Below are 13,758 nucleotides of genomic sequence, written 5' to 3' on the forward strand. Positions count from 1 at the left end.
CATATGGTGACTATATTGGTTATGGCAATAAATATCTGTTTGTGTGCTGTCATTGTTTAAATTGCTGCATGACAGACTGTAAAGTTCAAAGTATTAAAGTGCTATAAGTTAGATTTACAGTATCACTGACGATTAGTCTCAGAGTGGCGTCTGAACTCATACCATGGGTGCTGAAGAGCCTGTTCGCACGTGTAACGCTGGCTGGGATCTTTTTCCATTAAATGCACAATAAAATCTTTGGCTGAGAAAAGAGCACAGTGTGAAAGTTCAGAACATGACATAACTGTTTCCATACTGTCATTGAGAAACAAAGGAACTGTCAGAGGAAGATAGAAAGAAACAAAGAGAAAATAACTTGGCCTCAATTCCTTGAGAGATTCTTTTGTTTGATTTGCCAGACATAAAAGTACTATTTTCATTGACTCCAAATATATTTGACAACCATTAGTGTTTGGTAAAAGAAAGAATGAAAACTCAAGTTTTAACCTTACTAAACGTATGTAAATTCAGGGAAACGTTACAGACAAAGTGTTATACCTGAGTCAGAGATATCATCCCAGTACGGTGAATCAAACTCATACTCTGCCTTCAGGATCTGCTCAAAGAGCTTTGCATCACTCTCATCGTAAAATGGTGGATAGCCACATAAACTGAGAGGAGATAAACAGAAGTCCGGTTGAATTCTTGGGAATGAATTCAGTTCAGGTAAAACATTAGGAAATTTAAATGAAGCAGAGAGAAGGGAAAAGATGTTAATATACACATGTATAAGCATCAGTGATAGTCAAACTCACAGAATGTAAGCGATGACCCCGATTGACCAGCAGTCCACTGCTTTACTGTACGGCTTCTGTGCCAGAACCTCAGGAGCTGAAGATCAGAATAAATGGGATCAAACATCAATTTAATTTATCACTTCAGCCCTTTCTAGTAAGTAGGTAGACTAAACAACCCTAACCGAAACCTTTACAAATTTTGTGGTTAATTAATTATATAAAAGTAGTGAGCATGCCCCTCGACACACACAAAATTCCCATATGTAAGTAAGGATTTTCCTACCATTGGAGCAAATACGGTACCACCTTTAAAACCATTTAATTAACTGGTATGTTAACAGGGATGGGGAGTAACGGAATACATGTAAATTATTTACGTATTTAAAATACAAAATATGAGTAACTGTATTTTCATTACAGTTACATCCAAAAAGTATTTTAGATTACCAAAGTGATTACTTTGAATTTTAATGTCATTTATGTAATTTAAAGCTGCAGTCCGTAAGTTTTGCCTCTTTGTCGCCATCTCTGTTTGAAAACCTGAAATTGCAGCTGTGTGTAGAATTATCTTCATTGCTGGGTTGTGCGCAGGCACGGCTCCAGCGCGGATGAATCTAATGTTTTGAAGTGAATGGTTGGCTGTCAGTCACCGCACCGGTGTGGATACTGTACTTAGGAATCACAGATTCTAGCCTACAACTTGAATATATGACCCAAATAAGAATTTTCACCGGATATTGCCATCTGAACAAGTAAGTAACAAGTCTGCCACGTTTGTTCTGACCAACTGAGGAAAAAAAGCATTACCATAAATCGCGCTACCAATGGTAATTAAATCTAAAGATCGGTTTGCTCATATCACATCAAACCGTGCAAATTATCTGTACCGTCTAATCTAATTGTCATGCCATTCGAATTTCATATTAAGAAAATCTTTTAACCCAAAAAGCAAATTATGCTCCCTTCGAACTGGTTTTCTTACAAATCTTGTGTAATCCCAGGCTATCTGTAAACTGGAATATAATTTAATTTCATTCACATTTGTTTCATAAACACATAATCTTTCTGGATTACAATCCGCCATCAAAATGATACATTTAATTATTCTAGCTGCTGTGAGAAAAGGCTACAAACGATCCGTCACCTGCAGGATCCTCACATGTGATAGCCTACTAGCCGGGACAACTTCTTTATGTTTACAGACGTGATGTAATGATGCAGTGCCATTCTCGAATTTCCCATGAAAAATTTCTAAAATTCTAATTTACCACTCAAATTAGAAAACATTATTAGCCTATAAGCTAACCATGGTGAATCGGGCTAAAGTAAGGCGATAGTTTTGAACACTGGCTGGTTATGTACTTGCTCAAATATTGATTTCGGATCATTTTTAACCAAATGTTACAGACTGCAGCTTTAAATATTAATGCAAATTGTAACAGGCAATTAATGTAAACAGCAAATGGTGAATCTCCAACTCTGCACTCTCACAGTTCTGCTCATAAGTTTCATACCCCGTGCAGAATATGCAACATTTTAATCATTTTAAGATCATAATAAAGAGGATAAAAAAAAATGCTGGTTATTTTTGTTTAGTATTGTCCTGAATAAGCTATTTCACATAACAGATGTTAACATACACTCCACAAGACAAAACAACTGAATTTCTAAAAATGGCCCCATTCCAAAATGTACATGTTTTGTGATAGTTGTCTGTAATTCCCTTATTTGTCCTGAGCAGTTAAACTGCCCACTGTTCTTCAGAAAAATCATTCAGGTCCTGCACATTCTCAGGTTTTCCAGTATCTTCTGCATATTTGAAGCCTTTCCAACAATGTCTGCATGATTTTTTGACCTATATTTTCACACTAAGGACAACTGAGTGACTCATACACAGCTATTGCAAACGGTGAAAACATTTACTGACGCCCAAGAGGGAAACACAATGCATTAAGAACAGGGCGTGTAAACTTTTGAACAGGATGATGTGCACATTTTTCTTATTTTGTTTAAAGATCGATTTTCTTTTTCATTTAGAACTGCCTTTCAGAAGCCTTGCATATTTCCCAGAAGACAAAATAAGTACAATTTACCCTGTTCATCCAAAAAGTTTACACACCCCAGCTATTACAGTTTTTTTTTGTTTTGTTTTTTTTTTTATGCTTTCTTTTTCTCTCCACAAATCTTTTTGTTGTTTATGTTCTATATTGCATTTAGAATATGTTCTGATTTTCAGTGCAATATGCAACCTTTGGAAATGCATGGATGTATTGACTGATTTTACAGTGTGGAGAGAAATAACATTGGTTTTCATCAATGTACCAGTGCTGGTCTTGTGTGTTGTGTTTGGTCAATCATGTACTGTACTCTAACAATATTTCTGTAAAAATCAAACCCAGACTAGTATATCATTAGAAAAATGTAGAAATGTTACATTACAAGATTGAGCACCACAGTGTGTAAGTGGTTCAAATAGAATCAGGTTGTATGAACCATGTGTGTGCCATACCGTGCCAAAATTGGGTTTTGTTAAATTATTGTAAAGTTCTGAATGAAGTGCTTCATTTTGCAAAAGATCTGATGTGTTCTGATACTTGTGTGTCTGGATGTGTGAATTGTGTGTTGTGTTTTGACAAAAAGAGCCTTGTTTTTAAAATTGTGCTTAAGCAATCGTAAAAACTGTAATGCATTGTGTTGCCTTCTTGAACATCATTTTTTTTTTTTTAAGGTTGTCTGCATTTTTGTCCTTCAAGAAATATTGTAGACAACTGATGTTGTTAAAAATAATACGCAGAGGAAAACCAAATCCTGTGTTTGGTGGATGTCATTTTTCTCTAAAGGACTCTTTACCTTATTAGTATTCCAAAGTATTCTAAATTATTTAGATTAAGTGATGAAATGCATTAAACATTATATTTTAAAGCATGCATTTATTTTATCTGTATAAAATAATAAAATGTTAATTATAAATGAATTACTAATTCAAGATATTTATCAATTGATAGCCTTAGTTTTGGCCTGAAACCCATATCCAAAGGCCTCTGACAAAATCTGACAAAAATCTGACAAAAATATATAACCTATAATTTTCAGGGGTTATCCCTGTCTTTACAACTATGTAAATTCTAATGTGTAAAAAATGGGAGTAGTTAAGGTGATAATACTGGTTCTAGATACATTTTTGATATGTTGTTGCTTGTTCTTCTGTTTTCATCCATGTGTAAGTCGCAAAGAAACTCATACCCAAGTTTCAGTTTTTCTCTCTTTCTCTATATAAATAACACACATATAATTTCCCCCTACATATCTAGAAAAAACACGTCACTGATATTCTTAGTTGGTTTATGTATATTACCCTCTTCAATTTAGTTCAACAGTGTTCACATTTTAAAGGCTGAGGTTTCATCCAGATATATACCATACTTTTGCATACGGAGGTGTCTTACCTACATATCCAGGAGTGCCACACGCTGTGCTCATCACACTACCTGAACCCTCAATCTTTGACAGGCCAAAATCACTGATCATGATTTTGGAGTCTTCATCCATACTGTAGTACAACAGGTTCTCTGGCTGTGTTAGAAAAAGAGACACAAATAGGCGATTGAACATTTTGTGTGAGGCATATATATATATATATACATACACAGAAAAGGCAACATGGACATTTACTGTCACACTGGGTTAGGTGACCAAACATACACAGACATTGTCTCTGTATTCATCTGCCAGCAGAGATATTTAATTAACCAGAGCAAGAATCACACTTCACTGCACTGTTATAAACAAACACATTTTGCATAAAGACTGATGTAACTCACATTTACTGTAATCCCAGAAACCACGAAGTAAAGTAACTAGTCGGAAAATATGTCAACGTATGATAATAACTGACTGTAGCAAGAATTTAGCCTGATCAACACCTTTCTTTATTTTCTTATTTAAAGAAATTAATACGGTACTTTTATTCATCAGAAATGCATTAAATTGATCAAAAGTGACAGTAAATAGGTTTATAATGTTAAGAAAGATTTTGATTTCAAATAAATGCTGTCCTTTTGAACTTTCTAATAATCAATAATTTAATAATAATAATAATAATATGAAGCAGCAACTGTTTTCATCATCAATAATAATGAGAAATTATACATAAGCAACTAATCAGCATATTGCAATGATTTTCTGAAGGATCGTGTGACACTGAAAACTGCTTTGCCATCTCAGGAATAAATTACATAAAAAAGAATAAAATAGAAACAACTTCCCTTAAATTTCACAATACTACTTTTATAACTTTTTTAATGTATTTCAAATAAATGCAGCATTTACATACAAACATACATACATGTATATATGCAAAATATATTGTTATGCACTATTTAATAAGGATATTAATCAAGTTTTTTAAAGAATTTTACAGTTTTACTTTATTTTTATTTTTTTACAAAATGTTTTTTTAATGTCCTCAGAATGATTATTCGATTGGAGTTTCTATGTGGTTTCTAGGGTGTTCGGGTTGTTCTTGGTGTACTAAGGAGGTTATTTGAGGTGGTTATTTGATAGACAGCAAAATTACCTAGATTTTGGTGGGGGGCTCCTCAAACTCACATCTCCCATATGAGAAGTGGGGCTCAACATGCTCAAGTCAACCACTAGGTCACGGCACTGACCCAAATGATAATTCTCAACTCCTCACCTTGACTTTAAAGTTTAAAATGGGACTGGAGCCATTGATTGATCCATTTACCTAGAACTACTTTCCTGGTCTCTGGAGGCAAAGGCCCAACTATTAATATCAAGAGCACCATCAAAGACTTCTGAATGAAATGATTAAGCTCTATGAATGGGAAAAGAAGATTCAAAACATTCAGAACAGATTTCTGACACTCTGTGGTTGAAATAACTCCTTTAATCTGTTCCATCAGACCTGTTTTCCTCTAGACCAACTGCTGTCTCACCTTCAGGTCTCTGTGCACAATTCCCATGTCATGCAGGTACTTCACAGCATCCAGGATCTGCTGGATGAGCTTACTGGCATCTTTCTCCGTGTAAAATCCTTTTTCCACAATCCTGTCGAAGAGCTCACCACCGGACACTCTGCCAATGGAAAAACAGAGAGATGCTTGCAAAGCTGTTTTAGGTTTCTGTGTCTTTCACACACACACACACACACACACCAACGCACATGCTCTCTCGCTTTAGTTTTTTTAAAAGATTTGTTTTACTCCAGACAGACTGGCGCACAGCAGGATCACAGCAGAACCACATGGTGATGCTGTACTTCATCACAACCACCAGAGGAAGCTGTTTTACTCATTTTATGTTGAAAGACTGGGTAGACACTCTCTCTTTTAGACATTGTGGTAAAGTAAACTTCAAAGATGACTCATATAAATTCTGTAGCAGCAAGCTGATTTCATTCCTTATAAGTGGTTGCACTACCCAATCTAGATTAACAGATTAATGTTTATTCTCAGGCACTAACAAAAACAATACCATGGTAATATCAAGGAGTTTGGACATGAAGAATAGTGAGGATAGTGAATAGTGCCTTTTTGTAAGGGTGATCTGGGATGACTAACAAAAAAATTAGCTTTTTTTCACCATACTTAAAACACTTCAGCTTTTTCTATATGAGTGAATTTCATGGAAATGTCAAAAAATGGCCAAGTCATATTCCACACTGAAAATAAAAAGAAAAAAGGATTACAAGTATACTTTTTTCATTTTTATTGTACCTGTTTTATATATTTTCTCTCCCAATTATCATATCTGTAATGAAAAATAAATAAATAAATAAATCTCTATATTGTACTGTGGACAAATGATTGTATATTGTTTGTATTGCAGAGTTAATATTTATTTTGTTTTTATTGTACTATACTAATAAAACTGATTGTTTCTCTATTACAGTAATGAGAATTTGAGGAAATATGCTTAATTGTCTAAATAAATGTCACAATGCAGTTAGTCTCATTGGTCCTGAAATAAGGTTCATTTCATTAAGGCAGAATATATATATATATTATATCAGCATTTCTCTGTGAGATTCACCCATTTGTTGGATGAACAAGACACGCTGTTCATTTCCTCTTCTCAACACAAACAGTGTGGAGACAGTGAAACTTCATTCAGAAGTGACTGTGTTTTGTCTCTTCGCATGTGTAGGATGAAGGGAACGCTGAGGGTGGGATTTCATAGTCTGTGGTATTTGAAGCATCAAGACTGTGGGTGCTAACACACACACACACACACATGTACATGCATGCAGAGTTAATCTCTCACTGAGTTGAAAGCCCAGGCAAGCTTGGAGTCCTGCTGTCTGCATGCAGAGTTGCCATCACCCGGAAAATACGACAATGAACATCTCTCTCACTTCCCTTTCTGTCATTATGTCACTCTTGATCTCTCTGTTAACACAGCTGTTGTGGAAAACGACCCTTTGCTGCATTTCTCTCTCCATTGTTTGCCATCCATGATATAATCTGTCTCTCATCTTTTTATACGCAACTAACTCTCTCTCTACTGACATTTTAGATGGTAGGTGTGAAGACGCAGGTGTGAGCATATTTTCCCGGCTCTGTTCAGTGGGCTTCTGCGCCTGTGTGTGTGTGTGTGTGGTTGTTTAGCCTTTTCCTTGATTTCTCAGTGGAAAAGACAATAGCGAGGCTCTCTGGCACATAAGTAATTAAAAGAGGTTGACACTATGAGGGGGCGAGAGAGAGCCGAGGGGGGTGACACACACAGTCATGCATTACGTGCTTCTCTGTAGCTCTATGGGGCCTGTTAGAAAGACACATGATAGCTTCTAGTATTGTGTTGTGTGTCTCCTGTGGGGATCGTCTGGTCTGAAGATGAAATGTGTCATTTTTTCTCCAGTTCACAGCTTAACATGCATGAGCAACTATAAGTAAATCAATAGTAGGAGGCATTTTCAAAATATTCCTCTCTTTGCTTGAGCTTCCAGAAAGCATAGTTAGCAAACTATGATCTCAAGTTGTGATATTACCAACATAGTTCAATGATTCAGCATTTCCTGAAACCATAGTTCCAACAAACATTCGCAAATTTGTGGGGATGGAACTACAGCTACATACCATTCAGCATGTATCATTCCGTTTGTATACACAAGTTGAATTTTGTGTCTGTTAGTTTGTAAAATGAATCAAAGCTTGGTTTCTGAAGAATGTGCATATGCGTAAATGTAGAACCATATGACGTAAGAGGGAACCCGTGTTTGAATCAAACATCTTAAAATACAACAAAACAATGGAGAACAAAATAGAATTATCAGCATTATTTACAGCGATAATCTGACATTTCCATCTTGAACGATCAAGAAACAGAAGTTGTTACTTCACCATTCTTTGAGCCAATGTTCAAACAACAGAAGTGTGAAAGAAGCTATTATAGTTTCGGGAAACAGTCATGATTGACTTGCTAATTTCGCCAACAATGCATCGTACTAAAGTAGTTAAGCGGGTACGTTACATTATTGTACGGGAAACACACCACAACTAATAGGTTTGTGTTTATTCAACCAATGGTGGATTGGGGGACAGTTCAGCAAAAACTGTTTGAAAATCATTGTTTTTGTGATTTTGTTTAGTGATGGCTAGTGGCATCGAAATTACACACTTCACCTTTAAAACAGTCTGTCATTCTTTAAACTTTATTATTTACCCATATATGGACATGGCCATTTTGTGCTTTCTCTCTGTGGTCTATCAGTAGATCTCAAGTTCAGGCAAGAACTCTTTTTGCTCTGCTACTTAGGCTCGCTCTTAACATGCTGCTTCGGTGATGACAACAATTTCAGAAACCTACTACCTTTTGTGAAAAAGAGTAATTATTATGGAAATAATATACTTTAAAAGACTATAATTGGGTTTGAACTGAATGTAATGTTTTAAGACACTTAACTGCATATTATTAATGATTAAATTAAATGTATTATATTTTAAATTTACGTTAAATGCTTTTTTAAGTAGGAATTAATTAGCAGAATTTCATATTCACTTCTGTTGTCTTTAAAATATGGTACTGTTAAATGTACTGACAAGCATTTATGGTAACTAAAATACGCATTAATGTCATATATTTAAATACATTTGCAATTACAAATTTTTAAAGATGACGCTGTGATTGAGTACATTTAAAAATATATAACATTTAAAAATAAAATCAAATAAGACTACATTTAAAATATTGTTTTTGTTGTTGTTTTTGGTCTCGTGTTTTTATATTTTTATTTATTTATTTTTAGTATTTTAGTAAACACATTAATGTAAGTGCACTTTGTTAAAACATGACAAATGCCACCATAGCGCTCCCTCTTGCTGAGAATGCAACACATTCTTGCACTGTGTTATGAATGAATTCTGAAATATTATAGAATACAATGAAAGCGTCTGCACTCATATAATTATGTAGAGAATGTTTTGGGTCTAAATGTCTATATTTATGTATGGTAACAATAATATTAATTGTAATAATGCCTTTGCATTTTTATTTGTTGCACACAGATTCTCTAAAAGTTGGCTTTTGGCCAACATTGAGATCTTTAGGGATTCATTTATCATAAAAGCCACACAACATCTGAACTTGGAGAGCCTTTAAGTCACGGAAATGAATGAGTTTGAGATAAGGAGCTAAAAACGGCAACCAGCAAACAGCAGCTGCACTAGATAATAGCTGAATTGTTTGGAGGTCGGCTCACATACTCCATGTGGAAAGCATGAAAATATGGGGCAACAGCAAATTTAAAATAAACGATCAATCACTCACAGTTGCATGACAAGGTAGAGGTGAGATTTGCTCTCAAAGATGTCCTCCAGGGAAACTATGTTGGCATGTTTAATCCTAGGACACAGAGAGAGAGAGAGAAACAAAACAAAACAAAAAACATGTTAACCCAGGAATAAGGCAAATATCTAGTCTTAGTACATCTTTAGTGGTGCTTCAGAAATAAACAATATGAAACAGACAAAATGCATCCAGAATGCAATGTAGCATGAGAAACAACAATGCAACAGTGTGCACTGAAAGTGAGGCACAACTGTTGTGCCTATGATATTGTTCAACATAAGATAAGCTCAATCGACAGCATTTGTGGTGTAATGTTAAATATCACAAAAAATAATTACTCATCCCTTGTTGTCTAAATAAAATCAGATTTCCATGAATTCTTCAGTAAAAATGGCAAATTATTTGAGCTGTAAATTAGTTTTTGCCAATTTATGACCATTTTGGGTTTTTGTTTTATGATGTCATGCCAAAAATGTTGTAAAATGTTCTATAACTTGCTAGTTAAGCAACTTCATCACACTAAAATCATTTTGACATGCATATGGTTTCCTACTTGTTGCTACATGTTTGTCAGCAAGTAGTTTTTGTGGTAAAACAACATTATTCCACAAGTGCTGCCAACTGAGCATAAATTGCATTGAACTTTAAATATTCCTTTAAGGCACGGAACTGATACACAGCATGCAAATTTGTTTGGGTGGAGCCGAGAGTGTCAGGGAGCGTTATAATTAGTGTTTGTGTTACTGCAGCTTCACAGCTCATATTAACAGCTTTAATCAGTCTGTCTCCATGAGAGCTGTTCTGACACCAGATCTGTGCTCGTCCAGACGAATCTCTGCCACAATGTTCTAGACTGTTGAACTGACCCAGAGATGCTTCATAAATATTTACTAAGGGGATCCGGAATCAGATTTCCTGTTGCCTATAGCCTGAGATGCGATGTAAATATGAAACCAGGTCTGAGTGCATTGACTACTGAGAACGAGAACGAGAGGAAAACCAGACAGAGGAGGAGGGAGAGAGCTCTCATTTGCTCCATCAAATGTCTCATGCCTATTATAAACATAGTGTAAGACATGTTACTAACAACAACATAATGTGACATTCCCAGAGCAGCTGGCACAAAAGCAAGGCACTCGTACTGAGATGGCAACGGGCAAAAGCATCTCACAAAAGTGTGGAGAAAAGTGTTTCATCTTTATTTTAATCCACTGCCTTCAGTGGTTCCGTAAGTATTTTCCCTATCCATTTTCTTCTCAATGGGGATTTCAAAACATTCTTCAATTAAAAAAAGTTCAAAGCCATCGACCAAAACTTCCAGCTCTGAGATGGATTACAATATTAAAGCAAAACAATATTTGAAAATTAAATAATACAAAAGTACAAAACTTTGTACATGATGCTTCTTTTATTAGGGAATAACTCAACTACTCACTGCGAATGACATAATTTAATCAGAATGACCATAAAATATAAGACTCGAGACTTACAGTTATTGATTATAAGAATAAAAATAAATAGGCACAAAGTGCTCAGATTATACACTAATATTTAGGTAGTTTAAGACTGCAAGAGACTGATCATTTTACTCAATCATATAACTGTATCTTTGCTTCTTTCTGGCACTTTTGAGAAGTTTTGTAATATACACAAACTCCAATATATATATATATATATATATATATATATATATATATATATATATATATATATATATATATATATATATATATATAGATAAACTTTGCAAGTATATGTCAACTTATTCTACTAACCCTAAACCTACCCTACTGAGTTAGTAGACATGTAGCTGCAAATTAATGAGAATTAGTTGACATGTAGTTACCAAGTTACTTATAGTTAGTAGAATGTCTAAAGTGGACTATCAAAATAAAGTGTAACCAAATTATTCAGCAAAATAAGATTTTCTTATCAAAGTGATAAAATGTTGTGTTGCAAAAATGAGTACACCCTCCTGAAAGTTACTAAAAAAAAAAAAAAAAAAGTGTATAGGTATACTGAACCAAAACCTTTAAATACGAATAATTTCCTGACAATTAAAAGTGTTATATAGCCACTGAATCATACTCAGACTTAATGCTGGCAGCAGTGGAACCACTTGGGTGAGAACTGCCAGGTGACTTATTTCTTAGCATAAAAGAGGACAATGGTACAAGAGGAATACCAAATTATTGTTTTAAGTGTGAAAATATAGCAGAAGTAGCACCGACATTCAAAAACAATGGAATAAGCTCCTGAAATAATCAGGTCTTCACTTTAAGTTTTCATTTAGTGATGAGTGAATTTTTGCTAGAAAACGAGCAGGAGAAATAACATGCAAGTGTCTCAAAGCCGGCAAAAGCTATGAAAAAAGTGACACTTTATCTCACAGAGTATGACGCAGCCTGCAGAAGTGACATGCATGGTTGTTGTCACCACTAGAATTACCTACTGTAGCCAAAGCAAAATAAATTCATATAACCTCTTCCAAGGCCCATATTTAAAAAATAGAGATTTCTGGGAATCCATACTCTGGCCTCAAGAGACCAAGTCAATCATTTCGGATCCAAAATGTTGTGGTGTTGCTAGAGGAGGAGTACAGTGAGAAGTGCTTGGTTCCCACAGTGACGTTCAGTGGTAGTAAAGCTCTTATATAGGGATGAATGAGTGCTGAAGGTGTGAGGGAGTTGTGCTTTATCAACGCTGTCATGAACTCACACACTACTGTCTGTGTGATGTAACACAAAAACCTGAAACAGAAGATGCTACCCTCCCCTCATTCCCTGCATTATTGGGCATTTCTTCAGCATGACAATGAAGATATTCATTCTCCCAAGGTGAAAATCCTTCAGTGGACACGTATTTCACTCAATCTTAACGCTCTTGTGCAGCTGTGGGGGATTCTGTAGAGACGAGCTGAGCAAAACTCCCCATTAAAGACCAGAGCATTCAAGGAGGTCGTCCTCCAGGAGTTAAACAGGACAGATGTGAAAATTTGTCATGAACTTGTACACTCAGTGCCAAGAGGGTCAGAGCAGTATACTTAAAGTTCTGGAGGACATGCTAAGTACTAGAATATTATACATTTGCTGAATTAAATCTAGGGTGTACTCATTTCTGCAATCCTTCATTTAAACAAAATTGGCTAATTTAGTTATCTTACAGAAAATATTGGCACATATTTTGTTGTTTTTATTAAGTATGTTTAATACATTTCAATTTTGCCATGTTTCCTTTAATAATATTAGTAATCATTAAGAAAATACAACTTTTATATTTATTCAGAGGGGGTGTACTCATTTATGCTGTGCATTGTATATATATATATATATATATATATATAGTCGTCATCTTGGATGCCGTTTCAGGGAACTCCAAAATAACAAATTACGTCATGTGAAAAAAATAAAAGTAAATCTTTCAGAAATCGTCTGATCAGAGCAGGGAGCAGAGAACACTGCGTAGGAACCCTGAGAACCAGAACGCAGCTCGTGACATATTGAACAGACTGTACTTCCCTCCCACACAGCCTTGTGTTCATTCAAATTAAATATGCCGTCTATTCTGACTAAAGTCTATGAGGGGGTGGATTTTCTATTAATCTAGTGCATAATAGGGAAGAGTTAAAGAAGAATGTATAAACTAATGTCACACATGTTCCTCCATGACCCCTGAGTCTCAGTCTTCACTACCCCCACAAAGGTTAACAGCCCAGCTGATTTTCATTGACTTACAGAAGGGTTGGATGAGTGTGTGTGTGGCTTGTGTGGGCTCTAATTGAGCCGGGAATCCCACACACCTCCCCACTGGCAATACGACACGACAGAAGCACCTGAATGAGTCACCGAGTCTCTCTTCCTCTCATTCCCATTCTTTCTCTCCAGTCTGAAACATGTACACTCACCCACTCCCCTTCTCGCCTCCTCCCCTTTTAGGCATAGTGGTGGCCTCGTCTTTGACTTCTTCTAAACTACACACCACTCAGACCCACACACCGTGGGCAGTGAGAGATGGCACGATTCCAAAGCAAGGTTATTATTGTTAATTAATTTGAGTACTGGGTTACACTTTATTTTCAGGTGTCCGTTTTACAGTGTATTTCTTGTAATATATTATTGTATTGTAATACATTACAGTATTTCTGTAATATCAAAGGAACAGTTCACCCAGTAAT

At 35.5% G+C, this 13,758-nt stretch overlaps 1 protein-coding gene across 2 annotated transcripts in view; it reads right to left on the reverse strand.

Annotated features, from left to right (window-relative positions):
* The window catches only part of camk1b (calcium/calmodulin-dependent protein kinase Ib), a 47,644-nt gene that overhangs the window by 3,071 nt on the left and 30,815 nt on the right, over positions 1-13,758 (reverse strand). The window contains exons 4-9 of one of the 2 annotated variants that reach the window (XM_058791283.1): positions 9,564-9,638; positions 5,735-5,873; positions 4,223-4,349; positions 795-870; positions 538-650; positions 163-241 (exon numbers count right to left, since the gene is read on the reverse strand). In XM_058791283.1, coding sequence (XP_058647266.1) covers positions 163-241; positions 538-650; positions 795-870; positions 4,223-4,349; positions 5,735-5,873; positions 9,564-9,638 — 609 coding nt within the window. The remainder of the gene's footprint in view (positions 1-162; positions 242-537; positions 651-794; positions 871-4,222; positions 4,350-5,734; positions 5,874-9,563; positions 9,639-13,758) is intronic. The other variant, XM_058791284.1, reaches the window with a different exon arrangement.

This window comes from Onychostoma macrolepis, chromosome 11 (genome assembly GCF_012432095.1).
Source record: "Onychostoma macrolepis isolate SWU-2019 chromosome 11, ASM1243209v1, whole genome shotgun sequence".
Lineage (NCBI taxonomy): Eukaryota > Metazoa > Chordata > Actinopteri > Cypriniformes > Cyprinidae > Onychostoma > Onychostoma macrolepis.